At 41.8% G+C, this 22,235-nt stretch overlaps 1 protein-coding gene across 1 annotated transcript in view; it reads right to left on the bottom strand.

Moving 5' to 3' along the window:
* Positions 1-22,051, bottom strand: part of LOC145410615 (sodium/glucose cotransporter 4-like) — a 22,125-nt gene extending 74 nt beyond the window's left edge. Inside the window, exons 1-14 of the mRNA XM_080280728.1 lie at positions 21,947-22,051; positions 15,704-15,775; positions 14,494-14,598; positions 12,854-13,018; positions 12,204-12,402; positions 10,478-10,704; positions 4,128-4,371; positions 3,446-3,650; positions 3,030-3,144; positions 2,711-2,798; positions 2,050-2,198; positions 1,387-1,534; positions 1,049-1,202; positions 1-374 (exon numbers count right to left, since the gene is read on the bottom strand). The exon at positions 1-374 is cut by the window's left edge and continues 74 nt beyond it. Coding sequence (XP_080136854.1) covers positions 308-374; positions 1,049-1,202; positions 1,387-1,534; positions 2,050-2,198; positions 2,711-2,798; positions 3,030-3,144; positions 3,446-3,650; positions 4,128-4,371; positions 10,478-10,704; positions 12,204-12,402; positions 12,854-13,018; positions 14,494-14,598; positions 15,704-15,775; positions 21,947-22,051 — 2,043 coding nt within the window. The 3' untranslated portion in view covers positions 1-307. The remainder of the gene's footprint in view (positions 375-1,048; positions 1,203-1,386; positions 1,535-2,049; positions 2,199-2,710; positions 2,799-3,029; positions 3,145-3,445; positions 3,651-4,127; positions 4,372-10,477; positions 10,705-12,203; positions 12,403-12,853; positions 13,019-14,493; positions 14,599-15,703; positions 15,776-21,946) is intronic.
* Positions 22,052-22,235: the final 184 nt, after the last annotated feature.

Below are 22,235 nucleotides of genomic sequence, written 5' to 3'. Positions count from 1 at the left end.
AATGGAAAGTGAGATGTACTCTGTAAGATAAATCGCTTAGGAAAAGGTGTTATGAAATCTTCAAACTACTTAGACGATGATCTTTATACTTATCTTTATTTACCCTTCCTCATCCTTAGGTGATAATGATGATGATGGCGATGTTTTTAACTGGTGATGCTTCGGTCTGTGTGCACATTGTGTTCCTCTTTTGTCCGTGCTTTCTTTCGTGCGTGCTATCTTTCGTGCGTCCTCTGTTCTTCTGTCGTGCATGTTTTCTTCCTCTTCCAAGCTTGCACTGTTATTCATTTTAATTTATTTTCATGGGTTAAGCATAGAAGCCCCACAGGAACCCTGCCAAGCACATCACGAGGATAGCTATGCCGTCCACCACGCTGAAAAGAAAAAATAATTAATACACACACACACACACACACACACACACACACACACAACCACGAGAAGACCGTAAACCCTTCCATACGAGGTTTTTCCTATTCTGAATAAAATAATTTAGAAGTAGGGAAGGTGTTATGAACAGGTCACATTTACTCCTCACGTACAACAACGTCTTCCAACCAACCACTGAATGATGTTAAGGAAAGGAAGGTGTTGTGAAGGGTGGCTGTTGATTCCCTAAGAGTTTCCCAACAGTGAGACTGAACCAAGGAAAAAAAAAAAAAACTTCCATGGTGTAAATTGTTATATTGCACCCCCAGCAGGTCAGCCTGTAGTGGAACTTAATTACACCTTTCATAATTTGCACACACACACACAAACTTCACACTTTTTTTTTTTTTTTGTATATAATTATAGGTGTTTCTTAGATCCTAGGAGATATACATATCAGAAATCCACAGGACGATTAATAACACAATGGCATCAATCAGAGAGGTTGTTAGCAACAAATATCAGCCAAAGAAGGCTGGCTACTGTTAACTGATGTGCACACTGAGAATATCCGAATACTACTACTACTACTAATAATAATATAATAATAATAATAATAATAATAATAATAATAATAATATAATAATAATAATAATACAGTGAAAAACTAATCCCTTACTCCGTCCAAGGCTTCTTCTCATTAAGGAAATCTGCCGCCTTCTGCGCCTTCTCCTCTGGCGTAAGGTTTTGATCTGGGTCTTCCTCCTGCTGTCCCTTCTTGCCGATCTTCTCTGTGTCCACCCCGCATAGGCAATTAATGGCGCGTCTCCATCCTGGTAAATCTGTGATGGGGTTGACAGACAGGGATTATACATATTTCTGTCACACACACACACACACACACACACACACACACACACACACACTCATGTGGATACAGAAGAAATGGAGGAGTGAGAATTTTTATACAAAACATGACTCAAAATACCATCTCTCTCTCTCTCTCACCGGCGCTGCTGGCGATGGACGGCGTTCTGCGCTCTCCGTTCTCCTCTGGTTTCGGCTCAATCTTCATCTTATCTTCGGGTAAGATCTCGTTTCGCCATTCTCTCACTGATATCCGGACTTCTCTGCTATGCCGGGTCCAGTAGGTGAGGCGGTGGAGCTGTGAAGCAGAAATAAATTACACACTTGATTATCCTAACCCATTTTATTCGTTATCCAGACTCATCGTTATCTGAACTCATTTTATTCATTGTCCGGACTCATGTTTTTTTCTTTTTGTAATTTGAATTTGTGTTTATCGTGACTCATGTTTTTACCATGTTTTTATCGGAATTCATGTTTTTATCCTGACTCATATTTTTATTTAGTCATGATTGCATCTGGACTTTTATTTGTATCTAGACTGATGTTTTGTTCACTTTCATTTATTTCCAGGCTCATAATTTTATCCGGACTCAGGCCAGGCCTACAACCACCTTCACCACTACTAAAACTATTATTATTATCAATATTATTATTATTATTATTTATCTAGATCTTTTTCCTACCTAATAAGGATAATTCCCCCCTCTCTCTGTCTACCTATTCGACTGTCTGTTTGTCCATCTATTTATCCATCTTCTGCCTCTATCTATCTGTTCATCTACCTCCATCCATCTATTGTACAGTACTTACACACTTCTCTGGGATGGGCTCAGTAAGAAGGGAAACAGATATAGTAACTGCCATTGTTATGACAAGCAGAATGCAGCCAAAGTGAAGATAATGAACATTCCCAACAATAGTCTTGATCCACTCGGGTCGCTTGTCCTCCGTTTCGTAATCTGCGAGAAAAATAGAGATCACTTAAAAAATAGCGAAAAAAAAAAAAAAAACGTGAGAAATACTCTTCGAGTTATATTGGAATATTTATTAATGAGTGCTGTAAAAAGTGCAAAATATAATGAAGCTTTTGAAATAGTATATAATCGACATTAGACATCTTTAAAATAGGTGAATTTTGGATATACTTTGAAACATTTCAAGTTATAGAAAATGTAAACTATATAAAATAAATAAATACACAAATATGAAAATTGTTACTCATGTGAATATATATATATATATATATATATATATATATATATATATATATATATATATATATATATATATATATATATATATATACTTTAAAATCGGGGTGACAGAGCCATGAAGTCCAGCAATCGCTCCATTTGTTTTCGCGGAAAGGAAAAAGACAGAAAAACACAGTATCTTCCCACCTCTTGTTTAACTAGTGAATACAGATCCTGAATATGACATGAAAATTATCGCCTAAAAATCGAAGTCTTACCTCCACAAGCCGGGATGACAAAGGAAAATTCCATGATGAAGCGAATAAGTCCAATGACCAGTCCCACGATGAGACCCCAGAAGGCACCCTGGCGGAGAGGAGCATTAATAAACCCTTGTCCCCCCCTCTTCTCCCTCTCTGCATCATAACCTTTGAATCCCTCCATTTCTCTCTCTCTGCATCGTAACCCTTTGAATCCCCGCCCCCCCCCTTTCAACTAGAGTTAGACAGCCCTACTAAGCCTCTCCAACAAAAGTTAACCCTTTAAAACCTCCAACTTTATCTTTACTTCACTCTCATTCTTCTCCGTGAAACTTACAGGTTCCGTGGTTCGCCCCCAGAAGATGGCAAGGAGGTAGATGGCACAGATGGGTGGGGAGAGGAAGGACGAGATGCTCTGGATGTACACGAACAGCTGGGAATCCGACGAGGACCTGTGAGTGGTTTTGCAGATTTTGTAACACTTATTCCTTAGCGACTTATTCTGCATATTACATCCCAATATCCTCCTTCATGTTAGTGAAGCAGACTGTGCTGATATAAAAACGATATCATATAAACAGTATGGAAAGAAATCTTACGGTGGAATCTACAAAATAAATCACCGAGGTAGCAGTGCTACAATGCATCCTATACAGTATGTATATATATATATATATATATATATATATATATATATATATATATATATATATATATATGTAGAGAGAGAGAGAGAGATTATACGTTACTCACTGTATGACCGGAATCCAGAGAATAGATATAACGACCATGACGATGACGAAGACTCTCCCAACGACGAGGAGCTCCACGTCACTGGCCTGCTTCCGGATCCTGGTCCAGATGTCGATGGTGAAGATGGTGGAGGAGGAGTTGAATACAGAGGTGAGGGAGGACATGAGGGCTGCCATCATCACTGCTAGCATCAGTCCAGAGAGACCTGTATGTGACGGGGTGTGGAAAATGGAGGAGTTATGGCTTAGTTGATGGAAAATGGGTTGTGACTGCTATTCTCACTCATCAGTATTTCTCTCTTTTCCTCCACCTCTTTCTAACATATATTTTATATATACAGATATTATGTACAGTGTATTACATATTATCAATATATTATCTATCTATCATTCAATATCTATAATTATCCATCTACATTTATTTATTTCCATTTATCTGTCTATCTATTGCTATCTACGGCACTCATCAACTGCCGCCTGAGGCAGTCCATTGCAGGTCGAAGATATTATCTTATCACTCAACATTCAGAGTTATGGTACTGGCTCTCAGCCTGTTTCATCCAGTCCCAGCATATCTACGAACATCCTCCATTTTTTTCTTTGCCTACAGCTTCCTCTCACACTACAGCTGAGTTTTCTCTCAGTTACCACATCTCGTAGTATAGTTACCACATCCAGAATACCTGTGGGCAGCAGCTGCAGCACCAGCTCCACATAGGCTATATTTGTGCATCCTGACCTGCTGCCACATACATCCAAGCACTCCTCTGGCACCACACACGCCACCCTGTCAGGGAACAGTATCCTGGCCGCCATCCCAGGGAACACCAGGATGAACAGAGGCAGGAACTTGAGTGTGGCAGCCAACACGCACCCGGCTTTGGCGTACGTCATGTTCTTGCTGGATAGGGTACGCTGGACGATTACCTGAGGGGGATGGATAGAGGGATAGGTGAATGGATGGATGGGTAGACAGATAGATCGCTGGGATGATAGGTAAGTACAGAGGAAAGACCTTGAGCACAGCTGCCATCATGAATCTGGTAAGTTTCTTGCTGGATAGGGTGTGTTGAACGAGGACCTGATGGCACAGACAGATGGATATAGATAGACAGATGGCTGGATACGTTGATAGGAAAGAAAGATAGATGTTTATAGAGAATGGATAGACTGAAAGGTTTGAGATACGTGGTGAGAGAGACTGGTTAGATTGAAAGATGGTAAATGGATGGGTGAACTGAGAGAGAGAGAGAGAGAGAGAGAGAGAGACGGGATAGACGTTGTTAGATGTTAGGAAGAGTTAGCTTCTCCCTGTAGGTTTTTCCCTTTGATATTAGGCGTTGTTAGAATACCGGTGCGTTAGTTAGTCCCCTAGATTGTGCCGATAGTTAGAAATTCATCCAGTGATTCATTTGTAGTTAGAAGCTGTTAGATGCTATGAAGGGTTGTTTGGAATGAGGTTTTTCTAACAGTTAGTGGAAGTTTGAACGTCTGTTCCTTTCTTTCCTGCGGTGTTAGGGTTGTATTCTACCTGGCACTTGAGATTTCGTAACACAACTTCCTCAGCGACTTATTCTCCCCATTACACCTAAGTATCCTTTTGTGCGTTGTGGGTGTAAAGTGTGTCGGTGTGAAACGATTTAAATAACAATGCAAGGTTAAAGTGTACTATGCAAAATAAATCGCTAAGGAAGAGGGGCTACGAAGCCTCCTCTGCCACCGTTAGATGATTTTTAGATGCTAGGGAGTGTTTGTTTGTCTCCCGTTTTTTGTACCGATTGTTAGGGCGCGTCCACACGTGTGCTGGAACAAGTGCTGGCAACATGTAAACAACACAATAACGAACAAGACGTAAACATGCAGGGAACAGCAGCGTCCAGATCATATTGGCAACATCATGATGAAGTCTCAGCTGCCTCGTATGGACAGCAAGTTTGAAGCTGCACTGTAGCATGTTTGCATACATCTGTCCCAATACTGCTGCATACATGTATCATAAACATGTTGCCAGCTGTGTTGTCAACACATGTTCGAATACACGTGTGGACGCGCATTTAGTTAGTTTCACATGTCCTTTTCTGTGGTTGTTTGCTTTTGTTAGATACGTTAGGTTTTCTTTGAGTTCTTTCACAAATTATTAAAAGCTTAGCCCCCCCAAGTCCTTTTCTACGGCATTAGATGTTGTTAGATCTGTTAGTTTGCTCTCACGGTCTCATACCAGTTGTTACAAATTTGACTCAGTGGTCCTCTTTCCTGGTGCTTGACGGTGTTACATACCGTGGAGAGTTAGTTATTTCCAGAGATCTTTCACCAGTTATCAGAAGCTCTTAGATGTTAGGGAGCATTAATTTGTCCCTTGAGGTCTTCCAATGTAGTGTTAGACATTCGTGTTAGATGCTAAGAGAGTGTTAGGTTAATCAAATTCTTGCATCCACAGTCAGAAATTTAGACCACTTGGTTCTTCCTGTTCTGCGATGTTGGACTTTGTTAGATGAGCGTTAGTTTGTCTCCAGACGTCCTCTTCTTTTGTTTCAGACGCTGTTAGTGTTAGGAAGTGTTAGTATGTCCCCCAAAAACCTTGTACTGACTGTTAGATCACGCATAAGGTCATTCTGTGCGCCGTGAGACGTTGTTAGCTACTGCACAGGTTATCAGAAGTGTAAGGGATGTCTAGCATAACTGTACCTAATGTGTCATGAGTGTCAGTTTGTCTCCTTGTTCATCTTCTGCGGTGTTAGACTTGTTAGTTTGTCCCTAATTCCCTGCACCGTTTGTTAGATGGTTATCCTATGAGGCCCATTTTACGATGTCAGAGATCGTTAGATGCATTCTCGCCGTTAGAGTTGCTGGATGTCCCAAATTATTAGTCTGTCTCCTCGATCATTCTCTTTGGCGTCTGAGTTGAGATTATCGAAATTTGTCGTCCAAGGTCCATTTTGCGGCGTTAGAAATTGCTAGATACATATTCGCGGTGTTAGAGATAGATACATTTTCGTGGTGTTAGTGACAAATTTTCGTTGTGTTAGAGATAGATACATTTTCGCGGTGTTAGAGATAGACATATTTTCGAGGTCAGAAATAACTAGATATAATTTTTTCGGTGTTAGGGATAGATCCATTCTCGCGGTTAGATATTGTTAGGTCCATTTTCGCGGTGTTATATAGCCTACATTTTCGCTGTTAGAGAGAGTTATATACATTTTTGCGGTGTTCTAGGTCCATTTTTGCGGTTTTAGTGACAAATACATTTTCGCGGTGTTAGAGATTACTAGATAAATTTTCGCAACATTAGAGACTGTTTGATACATTTTCGCGGTGTTAGTCTGCCAGATACATTTTTGCGGTTAGAGATTATTAAATACATTTTCGCGGTGTTAGCAACATATATTTTCGCAGCGTTAGAGATAGATACATTTTCGCGGCGTTAGAGATGGCTTATTTTTTATTATTATTATTATTATTTTTTTTTTACATTGTTAGAGGTCGTTAGACACTTCACCGCTCATCCGAAGCAGTACCTGATCCGTGCACCAGTACCAAATGGACCCGATGGTGAGGCCGAAGACGACGCCAGGCCAGGGCAGGTCGGAATCCAAGGGCCTGAAGAGGTTGAGGGCGTACGGGGGCGGCCGGGCGGTGGGGCAGGTGACGTTGTTGCGGTCGTAGGTCACCAGCCTCGGTCCAGCCTCCATATACCGCGTCACTAGTGCGTTGTAGCCGCCCACCGCGTATATGGCTGGATGGAGTGACGGACTTGGTGGTAGGCAGATAGATATGGTAGACAGATATAGAAACAGGGATGGATGGCTGGATGGTGAAATGATGATGTTGATAACTGACACACACACACACACACACACACACACACACACACACACACACATATATATATATATATATATATATATATAATCTCATTTCATCAGCCGTTTGAGTGTCCACTGCAGGACCGGCCCATCCCGACTGAAGTGGGGACGATACAGCCAATGTATCTCTGCCAAGTGGCTTAGGCTGTCTGGTAGAGATTGTATGTAGGGTGAGAAGTGCTTGTAAGCATAATTGTAGTGTTGGAATGGCTTTGGATATGTGTGTAGTCTGTGAACCAAGTGTAATCGGCCCGCGAAAGCCGACTGGGTGCAAGCATACTTTATAGTATGCGATACTGGTTCAACCACAGCACCCCTTCTGTCCGCCAAGCAATACGTGGCCAGATGAACGTTCCCAAAGTTTATTACCCTGGCGGGGCGCGAACCCTCGTTCTTCGGTGTACTAAAACTCACATTTTACCACAAACTCTCATATATATATATATATATATATATATATATATATATATATATATATATATATATTAGAGAGAGAGAGAGAGAGAGAGAGAGATTCATATAGCTGTCTAGGTCTGTCAGGGTTGGAGTTTCAACAACTGTTCAGTTTTCAAATGCAACATACTTTAAATGCGAATGAAAACAAGAATGCAGAGTGATTTTCAACAAATATGCATGTGAATACATCACAGAATTCATCATTATTTCACTCATGACTGGAATTAAAAAAAAAAAAATGCTAACTGCTACCATGTGCTTGCAGTTAGGCCCCAGTCACACCGCAGGTACGACTTATCGCAAACCACCCGCGACCTGCAAGTCGTGGGTGGTTTTGGTGAGGTTTACGACCAGTCTTCATATGACTTGGTTTAGCCGCAGGTCAACATGGCGACCAAAAAATCGTCATGAGGTTTTTTGTGCTGCACGAAAAACCTCACCGCAACCACCGATGTTGTGGCATGGAAGCCGCCCAGTGGGCGGCTGGACTGCGTCTGGCTGGCTTACGGACAGCGACTTGTCGGCGACATCTGATTTTTAATCGGTGGTTGCCATCTGGACGGAGGCCGGTTGCCACCCGCTCTGTGCGGTGGCCGTCTGCACTCTATCAAGGTGACGACTGGGCTGCGTCCACAAGCCTCATGTCTGGAGAGGTGGTTGAAGTCCGGCTGCCATCCAGCCGGCGATTGGTCGAGCGACAGGTGGTGGGCTGGACCGAGACAAGCCGCTGACTAATCCGCGGCTGGTGTCGGTCTAGTGGTCGTGGTCTAAACTGCAATAGGAAGCGGACCGGCTGCCATTTGTCGGCGGCCTGCCGACAACCGGCCGGCCACCCGTCGGTGTCTTGACCCGAGTGTACCTGGCCACGGTCGCCGTTCGGCTGCCCACTGGATGGATGCTGGACGGACACTGGATGACCACCGGTAGCTGATCAGTGGCACGACTGCTCGGAGACCTCTGTGGTCGGGGACTGGTTTCGCGATTTTCAGGTTTGCGACAAGACATACCTGCAGTGCGACTGGGGCTTTAGTAGATCTGACATCTTCTAGGAATCCTCGTCCACCCTCCCCCCACCCAGGTGTCTGATAAGGAAAGCTGGCAGGAACTGGCTTATAACAGACGATGCATATTTGATATTTAAACTAGTGAAATATTTCATACCACATAACTTAGTATTATACTCAGTCCTACGAGGCAGCTGCATTGGCAAGACCGTCACTCCGCTAGGTGCGTTCTAACCACAATACCACCAGGCATATATTGAATAACCTTTCCACTGCACAGGCGAGATACAAGGATGATGAATATAGAGGTGACAAACACACAGACCACATCCACACAATACCCCCATGAAGCAAGAAGCGATATTAATCCTTCCACGACGATGGCAATTATAGTTTTGCTACCAACAGACGATTGCCTTCAGCTTAGGGAAATCATCTTGTGGTGAAAGGGATAAAGGTGCTTACATCAAACTCCTCCAACTGGAAAACTCTGTCCCTACCTGAGTATATTTTATTCACGTTGTCTCCAGACGAATTTCTTCAGCTCAGATTCTTTTCCAGCATGGATAGTTTGGTCTCAAGCTCCTACTAATTCTTGCAGCACGAGAGATTTTCCTAAACTGAATAAATAGCCTGATGATAACAAGAATAAGCTGAGACAAGGACATAATTGTATTCACAGGGTTAATGACTGCGTAATTATGCCTATGATTTAACTGAGTCTGGTTTATTAGTTTCTGTCTAATTAACTAAGGTTTGACTGGACGGGTTAATGATCAGTTAGTTGTGCCTGTCTATTGGTTAGTTAACTGGTAAATGATTAGTTATTTGTCTCTGATCAGAGATTATACCTTTGTTACCTTAACTAAGACTTTCGTCCCATTTCAGCTTATTTCAGGCAGCTGCGTAGGGGAAAAAAGACGATGCTACAGCTCAACATACATTCCGTAACGTTCTTCGTGACTACCACTATATTCTAAATTTTTTCTGTTGTTATAGCTTACCATTCTCGATGAAGAAATAGCAATTTTAGGGCAACTTAGCGTTAAATGGGTATAATTAGCTGGTAAATGATTAGTTATTTGTGTCTGCTCATTGTCACTGGTTAATAGTGAGTTAAACTGCGATGGTTTACGATGGATTTGTTAGGCTTGGTTGTTAAATTATTCCTGGTTGGTTAATGACGTTGCCTATGACTGGTTGATGGAAATTTATGTAGGTCTCGCTTTTCTTTGTTACGTTATGTCAGAGTGAGTTATATGAAGTTACGTTAGGTTAGTTTAAGTCTGGATCTAGTATGTTAAGTTATATTACACCTGGCTTGGTAAGATTTAGCTCTAGGGTATTAGTACAGATTAAGTTCAGACGGGACTATGTTAGTTTAAGTCTGGGTCTTTTATGATACGATAAATTTAACCTGTGTAATTTACGTTACATTAAGTGTGGCTCTTGGATGTTAGATCGCACCAGGTTAGGCTAGGATGGCTTAGGTTAGGTTGGGTTACGAAAGTTGAAATCAAGGTCTTGTGTGTTTGGATTGATTACACCTGGTTTAGTAAGGTCAAATTAGTTCAGGTTTGGCTCTTGTATGATACTATTATTTACACTCGCGTACGTTAGGTTAGGTTGGGTTAGGTCGGGTTAGGTCTAGCTCCTACAATAGGATAAATTAGAACCAATTAATAAGCTAGTGGTTTCCGCACTCACCTGATCAGTGCACCAGTACCAAATGCCGGAGATTGTGATGCCGAAGATCATACCAGGCCAGGGTAGGTCAGACTCGCCCGGTTTGGCTGACCGGAAGAAGTGCATAGCGTAGCTGGGGGGCTCACCGCAATTGGTCATGTTGTCTGTGCCGCCGTAGCGAGTTTCGTTCGGGATGGCGTAGAAATAGTCCACCACCAGCCTATCGTAGCCCCCCACCTCGTAGAAGGCTTGGGTTAGAGTGTTAGCGGAGGTTAGATTTAGGTTAGGTTAGATTAAGTTTGAATGGCTTAGGTTAGGCCATGGTAGTTTAGGTTTGACTGGAGTGTTTTAGGATACAGTGAGTTAGATCAGATTAGATCAGAATGCTTTCGTGAGAGTGGGTCAGGTAAGGTTAGATTAGGTTAGGTTCTGGTCATGTTGTCTGGGTTATGCTAGAGAATATATTTAGGCTGAATCAAGTTAGGATATTTCTTTGTGTTAAGCTGTGGTAGTTATGAAGGTTAAGTCAAGCTAGGATTTTATTTTTTGGCGGGTTAAGTTAGGATATATTAATTAACGTTAGCTTATGTTAGCGAATTTATCTGGGTTACGTTAGAATATGTACGGTAGGTTATTTACATTAGGATGCGCTTGGTAATATACGAGTATACAGTTTAATCTATTTGTTTATAGTTTGGATTAGGCTTTGCCAGCTACAGTATGTGGGTTGTTATGCAGAGATTTTAAACATTAAGTTATATAAGCTGAGTTAGGTTTGAGTGATGATTCTGTCTGAATTAAGTTAGCTGAGTAAGTACATTTATTCAGGTTGGATTTGGCTATGGTAATTACACAGATCAAGTTAGGCTCAAATCATTAAAAGTTTGGTTATGTACAGTAGGTTGAGTTAAGTCTGAGTACTAATTTAGGTTGCCTGAAGTTACACGATGATATTCATTGAAGTTGGGTTAGGCTATGGTAGTTATATGGGCTAACTTAAGCTGGGATTTTTAAAAGTTGGGTTAAGTTATTTGAGTAATAGCTGAGTACTTATTTAGGTTTTCGTACGTTAGAATATTTATTCTGAGTATATATTGGCAGTGGCAACCCCCTGAATCTGGCTGAGGTGCATCTTAGTGTATTCTAATTGCTGCTAGCAGACGATTTTATTCAGCTCAGGCATGGCGTCTGGTACTGATGGGGGGTTAACTGAGTCTGTATCTAATCCCTTTACTCCGAAAATCCCATCGTTAGCTGAGTAAAATCGTCAGGAAATAGCAACAATATGGGAAATACATCTGTGAGCTCAATACGTTACTTTCCTCACTCCGGTAACATATTTTAGCATAATTTGTTCTTGCAACCTTCAGACGACTTATATTCATCTTTATGATATACTTTTTGAGTTGGAGGGGTTGATTACAGCTTTAACCCCATCAGAACTACATTATTTTCACCTTAACCTTGGCTCAGATTTTCGTCCTTTTGCAGCTTCTTTCCCATAGCTCAGTGGCACAGTAAGACGGCAGTGTGGTTCTACATTACTACCATAGCACTTCTTCGTGACTAACACCATATTCTAGTGCTAATCTCTTGCCACAGCTAATATGGAGAGGTGGCATTTTTACGCCTAGTTAAAGTGGACAGAGTATAGTAAGAATAAACCAAAACATTACGTGACCGGATTCAAGCGGTTAGAGATAGGGATGAGTGACATGCACGCGACACCAGACTGATATCTACTCACATATGCCCATGAGGGTGAAAGCACCGCCAATCATGAGAATTGTCTGCACGAAGTCGGTCCAGATGACAGCCGACAGCCCCCCAGAGATAGTGAAGACAGCAGCGATAGCCAGGAGGATGAGGACGCTAAGGTACAGCCATTCCACAGAGTTCTTGTTCAGCGCTTGTGTGATGAAGAGGGCGCCGGCGAACAGATCGGCCTGAGAAGAAATAGATTTCTGTGTAACCACCGGGTACTACAACTATTACAACAACAACAACAACAACAACTACTACTACTACTTACTATTACAACAACAACAGCAACAACAACAACTACTACTACAATGCTACTACTACTACTACTACTGTTACTACTACTATTACTGCTATTATTACTAAGTGCACCAGAATCACTGTCTCTAGCCAGACGCCTTAATCCACGAGGGGAAGACCACAAACGAATCGCTTCCATGTCATTCTATCCTCCACCATCAGACTGCTCTACCTCCAACCCACACCGCCCTCATCCCCCAGCCCATCCCTCCACATCATTCTCGGTCTGCACCCTCGAACTTCACTCAGATACACTCTCCTAGTCAGTCTCTCATTCCCCATTCTCTTCACATGGCCAAACCAAAACACGAATCAATAATAGGGATAATAACTCACCGCTATTTTGGTGAAGATGGAGAGGAGGAGGGCAAGGCAAGAGAGATATATGCGGATTCTCTGGCCCCCGAATCTCTCCCTTAGGTACTCCGGCATGGTGAAGATCCCGGAGCTCATGTACACGGGCACGAACAACCAACCCAGCATCATTAAGGTGTAGATGGCCTGCGGGAGAGATAATGGGAGGAATATCTTTTAGCGTGGGGAAGGGGGTGGACGGAAGGGGGGACGATCTTTTTACCCATCTGTCTGTGTATCTATATGTTGGGGCTTGACTCAATTAGCATAAACAATAGCAGGAAGTTTAGTGGGTAATTAAGGTGCTCCAATCGGATTGAGCTGGTGAAGGTTTATATCCAAAGGGTGGCTGGAGTTTATTGCTCACGTAATGCCACTCAGGGATGAGTGAGGCTGGTCACTCTCATCTTAAATGTCAGGACCAACTTGCCTAGCCCCAGGCTTCTACGCTCCTCATGGGGCAATATAGGATTGGATGATGATGATGATGAAGGTTTTGTGCGATCCATTTCCGTAACTGATGTGGCCGCATCACATACACACACACACACACACACACACACACACACACACACACAATTTCCTCTCTCTCTCTCTCTCCCTCTAATCCATTTTGCCGCAGCCACTCCTAATAGATCATACCCTGGGTGATGCCAGTTTTGTTTATGTGAGAGAAACACTTAACAATTGCAAAGTTAAACAGCAACGCATCTGCCCTACCTGCAGATCGACAGATTACCTTTAAAACAGGAAAGAACATTGTAAAGCACTCTCCCCCTACACTGAAAGCCTGTTAAAGCAACTACCTCCGATTTTGTGGGTTCATAATTCTATATTACTAACATTATTAATCCCGTGCTTTATTCGAATTACCAAAGAATTTCTCCCTTTGATGCCTGATTTGGGTCAAAGGTCGGCAACCTAATGCCCGCGGGCCTGACTTGGCCCGACCCGTCCCATACACGTAATCTGACCGGACCGCCAGTATGCTCTACGAATTCACAAAAATATTCCCGTTGTTCACTTACTCAGTAAGAAAAAAAAAATAAATAAAATAAATAAATAAGTCCTACTGGCTGTTAATCACTATGGCAAACACTAGTTAGTTAGTTTGTTCGAAAAAGTGTGTATTCCGACAGATAAGAGCTCAGATTAGGAGGCTATGACGTGCTGCACCCAGCGCTCAGTGATATAGCGCTGCCAGATGTGCGAAAATTATTGCCCAGTGCGATAATGTGGCATGTGCGAGAAACGATAACATGCATTCGATACATTTAGTAACTAATGATTATTTAAAGAAATGCTTTTAAATAGTTGGTGTGATAATTTTGTTCAAAAAACGATAGTTTATTATTATTATTATTATTACTGTTATCAGTGGAGGAGGGGGGTTGTAGTCTTTAACAAGTCCAAACATCTGGCCCGCCAGCTGTGTAACAGAGCAGTTCCGGCCCCCAGTTCATCACAGGTTGCCGACCAATGATTTAGCTCAACGGGATACTCTGATCCCTTTACGCCACTGATGCATTTCTTGACATGTTTGAACCACACGAAGAGGTAATTATTCTTAGTGTACTAGGATGGGTTATATCATTTGTGTTACTGGCTACATCTAGACTTACATTCAGCTCGAAGGCGCCGATACCGATGCCCGATGCAGCTCCCGATCCGGCCAAACCGATGAAGTGGCCGGAACCGATATTGCTGGCGAAGAGTGACGCACCAACCTGCAAGAAACAATTGTATATACTGCATCAACATCCCTAACCTTATTTCCCACCAAAAAATAGGATGAAAAGGGAAATTACGGCGGACAACTTAAATTTGTTTTTGTTTTTTTCTATCGCTGCTCAATATTTCAAACTTCATGAGAACAAGTAGGATTTGAGATTAATGCAGTGACAGACAGGTGTTGTGTCCTGCATCCAGTGCTATTCCAAGTATGATGTTGTAGGAAATCTGAACTATTTTACGCTGATTTACAGTTGAATAACATTAGCTTTCTTTCTCGTACTTTCCTCTCAATTTTTCCCCTCGCTATTTCTCCTACTTGGTTGTTCATAATCCCTTTCATCATCTTTTCTCTTCCTCAGTATCCCTCTTCAATATCCTCCTGATCTCTTCCTCAGCCTCTCTTGTAGTATCCTAATATCTTCGTGGTAGCATCCTCAGTCGCTCCCCCAATATCTCTTAATTTTTCTCAATCTCCATTTTCAGTATCTTCCTCTTAACTTCTTCCTCAGTATTCTAATATCTCATGTAGTCTCGCCCTCACTATCCCTCCCCTAATCCCTCCTTTCAGTACAGCTTCTCTAATTTCTCTCTCCAAACTTGTAGAATAACCCTCTCTCACTGCCTCACCTATATAACCGTATTTTCGTTCATTGTCAGTTTTACAGTTCATTCATCCATATGTTGGTTTTACTCTATCCACTTCCTTTATGTGTTTATCTAATTATTTATTTTTCTATCAATTCCACTGTTTACCTATCTACATAAACGTATGAAATGAATATACTGTATATGGTAACTATCCCGGTTTCGATCTGCCTGGTATGTCTTTATTTTTACCTGTCTTATCTATTTGTATCTTCCTGTTAACAGCCTCCCTATACACAAGGGAGGTTCTAGGGACGCCTTCAGATGGTGTCACCAATATAACCGGGCGGCTCAACTACCGTATTATACAGACGTCCCTCAGCTTCCTCCCTGTCCCGCTAAAGGAGGATAGTGGAATACAGGTGGGCAACTTTAACCTGCAATCCGCCGGGTTCAAGTTCAGATGAGCATGAGGGTCACAACAAAAACAATAACAATAACAACAATACTCACGGGTATCCAGTGCATGTTGCGTGAGGCCAGGAAATACCCAGACACACTGCCTCGCTTCGACCGCCATGATGACTGCGAATAAGACAAGGATAGCATTATTAGGCAACAGTTCATTTACTGTGACTTGGCTGAGATTTTTGTCCCCCGTCCCTTTATTTTTACCTATTTCCCGCAGCTCAAGGGCAGAATAAAACAATGTAAAGGCCCTACATTCTTTCCATAGCACTTCATGATCAGGATCGTATTCTTTGTATTAACTGCTTATTATAACTCAGCATTCAAGATGGAGAGATGGCAATTTTATGCCTAGTTAGAGTGGAGTATATATATATATATATATATATATATATATATATATATATATATATATATATATATATATATATATATATATATATATATTAGGTCAGGATAGGTCAAGTTCAGGCTAGACTATAGAGTACATATATTAGGTCAGGATAGGTCAGGTTCAGGTTAGGCTTGATTAGGGTATATGTATTAGGTCAGGATAGGTCAGGTTCAGGTTAGGCTTGATTAGGGTATATGTATTAGGTCAGGATAGGTCAGGTTCAGGTAAGGTTTGGTTAGGGTATATATATTAGGTCAGGATAGGTCAGGCTCAGGTTTAGGCTTCAGTTGGGTATATGTATTAGGTCAGGATAGGTCAGGTTCAGGTATAGCTTGGTTAAGGTAGGGTAAATTAAGCTAGGACAGAATAAGATACATGAGTTACAGTAGGTCTGGTTGAAATCGTAGGTCAGTTAGGATAAGTTAGCTTAGGTTAAAACGGCAATTAAATAACATCTGGGTGAAGTGAGTGATGTGGTGAGGTAAATTGGATGAAATGTATACACTGGCTTCCCTGTGTCTGCTAAAATCGTTGAGAGGCAGCGAGAGTAATACATCCAGCGCGACCTTGCTGTCTGGGAGGTTTATTGTGTTTGGCTGAACCCATTAGAGAGCATGGGTTCCTTCCAGTGAATAAAACCGTCTGGTGGTAACTCCAAATATACACTTAGATCTACTCTCTCTCTCTCTGTTATCAATCAGGAGTGTAGGTAGGTCATAATCATCCTCCAGGGGTATATTATTATCATTTAACCATCCATTCATAGCACCAGCCATACGTACGAGGCTAACTTACCAAACTCATCAACACTACTTTTTACCTTCACTACGATAACCTCTTCAACATATTATTCTTGTCACCACTGAACACATATTATTATTATTACTATTATTATTATTATTATTATTAGCTGTAGTAGTAGTAGTAGTAGCAGTAGTAGTAATGGTAATAGTATCATCACCATTATATTATTATTATTATCTGAGGAGACTCTGCTGAAATGCTTAATGAAAATCATATCTTATTCCTCAAAAGTTTCTGTTATTCTGAATTAATATCGTGGTTATGACTAATTAAAAATAAAAATAATTAAATAATAAAGACCTCAGTGTAGTGAAGGGATTAATAAAACAGTGATAGCGTGAACAAAGGCTATACATTTGGTCCCTTCAGTCTGAAAACTCCCTCCTCAGCTGAACTAATCCATCTAGTGACAGCAAGAACAAAATAAATAAGACAAACGTAGTGAATGACTTAATAATATGCATAGGCCTATACGAAACACGTCCCCAGGGCTGAACAGGGTGATAAAATGAAACCCTCTTGTAGCAACGCCGTTTCTCTGGCTTTCCCCCATCCCCACACACCTGGATAACCCAATGTGTCATCACCGTAACGGGATGTAAGCGACGTAAACAATGCTACTCCCACACGCACCATGGGCTATTTATCACTAAGCCCCGAATGCTTCACTAATTCAACCCCGTAACATACTTTTATTTTAATATCTTTTATTTGTCTGCATTTTTACTTATTTACTTACTTATCTATTGATACAAGACGATTATATTTAGTGATTTTCGAAACGGAGGGATTAGATGTAGTCTTCATTTATCCTTTCAGTCCTACAGATTCCCATTTGGCTTGAAAAAACAAAAATCAATGGTGGACTAAATAAAAAAGCTCATTGACCACTTCCTTGCAATGACGTCTTTACCGTCCTATTCTTGTTATTTTCGGACCAGGATATTCAGTCTAGGAAAGCCCCCCAACCATGATTCGGGAAAGCTCTATGTGACCTCTCTGTTTCAAAAACCTATTCTTAAGGTAAATAAAACATTCTTGGAATAGCTAGAACAATACAGAAAATAGGTCACCGGACTGAAATGGTTATCCACGAAACACCTGTGACCTTTCGTCTCTCTCTCTCTCTCTCTCTCTCTCTCTCTCTCTCTCTCTCTCTCTCTCTCTCTCTCTCTTTCAAACCGATTAGGTATAACCATAATGAAGGGGTTGCCACTGGAAAATTCGTAACACCTTAGCTATTTACATTCCGCATCACATCTTAACGCTCCCATGTGTTACACACACACACACGCACACAATATCTATCCGTATATCTATATCAATCTATCTATCTATCTATCTATCTATCTATATATGGGAGGCAGAATGTAACCTTTTCACTATGATGATGTCCATTTCAAAATTCTTGTTACCCCCAGACGATGTTACTCGGCAATGGAGAAGCAGACAGTATAGTAAGGAGGGAGTCAGGATGCTGTTGGTTACCGGTGTGTGTGTGTGTGTGTGTGTGTGTGTGTGTGTGTGTGTGTGTGTGTGTGTGTGTGTGTGTGTGTGTGTGTGTGTGTGTGTGTGTGTGTGTGTGTGCGCGCGTGTGCGTGCGTGCTTCCTAATTTGTGTATGATTACTGTGGATCTACAGTATGCCCGTATATATTTTTTACTGATCTCAAGTGTGCGAAATGGATACATGTGTATGCAGCATTTAATTTCATTTACTGTACACTGAGAGAGAGAGAGAGAGAGAGAGAGAGAGAGAGAGAGAGAGAGTAATCAGAGTTTGAGCTTGTAACTACACGCCTCCACAGATTCCATCAACACAGCCATGAGCGTTTCGGACATAAACACCTGACACATAACACCACACAGCTTACACACACACACACACACACACACACACACACACACACACACACACACACACACACAAAGTTATGCTCAATTCAAGGCAAATGAGAACAAGTCCCATCATAATCAGTTAAAGAAAATGCCTCACTCACTCACTATCATCAATATTTTCTTTTTTCACTGCCATTTTAGCTATCAGTACCTTCACTTTCTCGTCATTTGCAATATCTTCATTTTCTCTCAATTTCAGTCTCTATCTCAAATGACACCTTCCTTCGTCATCTTCATTCTCCCTCACTATCGCCCTCCCCATTTTTATCATCATCTTTCCCTTACTTTCATCATTCTTCTCACATTTTCATCATCTTCACTATCCTCACTTTCATCACCTTCACTCTTATTATCGTCACCCTCACTATCATCATTCTCGCTCACTGTTACTACCCTTGCTCTCACTCATCTTACTCCTCATTATCTTTACCTCACTTTCATCCTGCCAAACTTTCATCTTCACCCTCACCATCCGTGCTCACCATCCTTACTCTCACTATCATCATTAGTACTCACTATTATTACCAGTTTTACATCATCATCATCATCGTTGTTCTCACGTTCACTTTTACTTCATTTTCATTCTTTATTCACTTCTTTCCCTCACTTTGGTATTCTCATTTTCAGCATCCTCTCACTTTCACTCTCTCTTTTCTGACTGACTCTCACTCTTCTCTCTCATTATTACTCCTCTCAATATCATTTTCCCTCATTACTTCACTTTACTCTCTCTCTCTCTCTCTCTCTGCCTCTGTCTGTCTGTCTGTCTGTATGTATGTCTCTCTCTCTCTCTCTCTCTCTCTCTCTCTCTCTCTCTCTCTCTCTCTCTCTCTCTCTCTCTCTCATGTCATTTTCACTCTTTCTCATTTACTACTTACACTTTTACCTCCCTCACTCCCCCCTTTTTCACATTTTCACCCCTCATTCTACTCTCGTTTAATTCTCCCTCACGTTCCCTCTCCCTGACTGCATCCTCTTCTCCCTTACTTTAACTCTCCCTGACTCCCCCCTCCCCCCTCTTCTCCCTCACTCTCAGTCCCCCCCCTCTCCCCCACACCGTCTCTCTCTCTCTCTCTCTCTCTCTCTCTCTTTGACCTTCACTCTCCTAACTCTTCTCACTCTCCCCTACTTGTCACTTTCACTCTCACTCCTCCCCCTCACTTTCACCTCCCATCTACTCTCACTTTCACTCTCCTCTCACTTTCGCTCTCCCTCTACTCTCTCACTTTGACTCTCTCTCCTTTCTTACTTTCACTCTGCCTCACTCTCCTCCCTCATTTTCACTCTTCAAACTCTTATCCTTCCCTCTCACTCTCCTTTCGTCCCTCACTTTCACACTCTCTCCCTCTCACTTTCCCCCTCCCCTCACCTTCACTCTGTCACCACTCTCGTTCCTTATCGTTTCCTGAGAGATATTGCTCACACTGCGTCGTTCTTATCTCCTTATATCTTCGTTGGTCGTTCCTCCCTCTTGACCCGTGCCTCACCGTTAACGATATGAGTCTTCTTCCGTGTGTGTGTGTGTGTGTGTGTGTGTGTGTGTGTGTGTGTGTGTGTGTGTGTGTGTGTGTGTGTGTGTGTGTGTGTGTGTGTGTGTGTGTGTGTGTGTGTGTGTGTGTGTGTGTGTGTGTGTGTGTGTGTGTGTGTGTGTGTGTGTGTGTGTGTGTGATCTGACTTCGTATCGGTATAATGTGGAAAAGTTTAGGTTTGCTGTTTAAACACACACACAAACCCACGCAAGCACGCATAACCCTGTTTCATTAAAAATACGAGTATACCACATACATCTCCCCCCCCCCTCTCTCTCTCTCTCTCTCGCTCTCTCTCTCTCTTCCAGGCCGTCTCAGTTGAAGAATGATGGCGTATTTTCTGCTAAACTCTTTTTACTCTAACTTGACCTAAAACTGCCACCTCTCCACCTTGAATGCTGAGTTCCAAGAATAGATTTACACTTGCATATGATGCTAGTCACGAAGAAAAGCAGCAGCATCTATTTACACTAGAATACGTTGCTAGTCACGAAGAACTGCTATGGAACGGGTGTAGAACCGTGGCTATATCTGCTTAGACTAGAATACATTGACAGTCACGAAGAAGTGCTTTGGAAAGGATGTAGAACCGTTGCAGAAACTGTTTAAACTAAAATGTGTTGCTAGTCACGAAGAAGCGCAACGAAAAATATGTAGAGTCGTAGCAGCCTCGATTTACACTAGAATGTGGTGTTAGTCACGGGGAAGTGCTATGTAAAGTAGTTGGGACGTTGCAGCATCTTTTTCTGCCATTAAGCTACGCGAACTAAGCTGCAGGACAAAAAATCTTGGCCAAGTAAAGGTGAAAAGAGTATAGTTCTACATCTTAGGTTTAGATGCTTCTCTTTCCGTACTACTTTCTAACGTTCCAATAAAATTCCCTTCAAGCATTCAGTTCTGCAAGACGTTTCTTCTGCCTGTTTTCCTGTACTGCTGACTGCCGGAGGGTCCAGAGGGTGGAGGAAGAGCATAAGGTTTTGTCATCCTGTTCTCAAAGTTTTGTATTTAGAGAGCAAATCTTTCCTAATACTAGTGCTGCCCCGCAAAAATCTGAGATACTAACTAATAGCCTTTCCTTCATGAAATGTTTGCAAATACCACTATCTTTGTTTCCATAGCGTTACTGAAAGTCCATAATGACCAATTCATACCAAAAAGTCGAAAATTTCCCATACTTTTGCGTGCCGTTATTTCTGATAATTTCGCGCAGTCTCGTCGCGCGCGATAGCCATTTTTTTTTTTTTTTTTTTTTTTTTTAGTATTTCTCTGACACTCCCTGGACTTACCCCAACCTGGTGCAAGAAGAATTAGGTCGATATCTATTACCGTTCTCGAGGAAAAAACGAAATAACGCACAGAGACATATACACAGCTTGACTTTATCGTTTATATATTAAGGCTGACCCACTTAGGAAAAACCTTAATCTGCTCTCTCTCTCTCTCCCTCTCTCTCTCTCTCTCTCTCTCCAACTGACACAAACACTAGGCTATCATCTATCTATCTATCCATCTATCTGTCTGTCTGTCTATCTATATATATCTATCTGTTTATTTATCTACGGATCTATCTATCTATCCATCTGTCTGTCAGTCTGTCTGTCTGTCTGTCTATCTATCTACCTACAGTATCTATCCACCCAACAAACATGGAAGCAATACTCACAAACAGACCGACGGCGAGAACGAAGAGGAAGTACAGGACGAGGACGAGAATATCTGGCCATTCTAAGTTCATCCCCTCATCGTCGTCTGCCTCTCTCGGCGCCATGGTGAGAGAGAGAGAGAGAGAGAGAGAGAGAGAGAGAGAGAGAGAGAGAGAGAGAGAGAGTTACGCTAGGACTAGGACTGACTACTGTAGGGGACGTAAGTTAGAGACAGGATAGGAGACGGAATACAAGAAAATGTAACAATGTAAAAAAGATAAAAGATAATACTCTGATGGAGGAAGACAG

Source organism: Coenobita brevimanus, chromosome 86 (assembly GCF_032717465.1).
Source record: "Coenobita brevimanus isolate Jiangsu-jjx chromosome 86, ASM3271746v2, whole genome shotgun sequence".
NCBI lineage: Eukaryota > Metazoa > Arthropoda > Malacostraca > Decapoda > Coenobitidae > Coenobita > Coenobita brevimanus.
The sequence above is the reverse complement of the archived record's forward strand: the minus strand, read 5'-3'. Positions and strand labels throughout refer to the sequence as shown.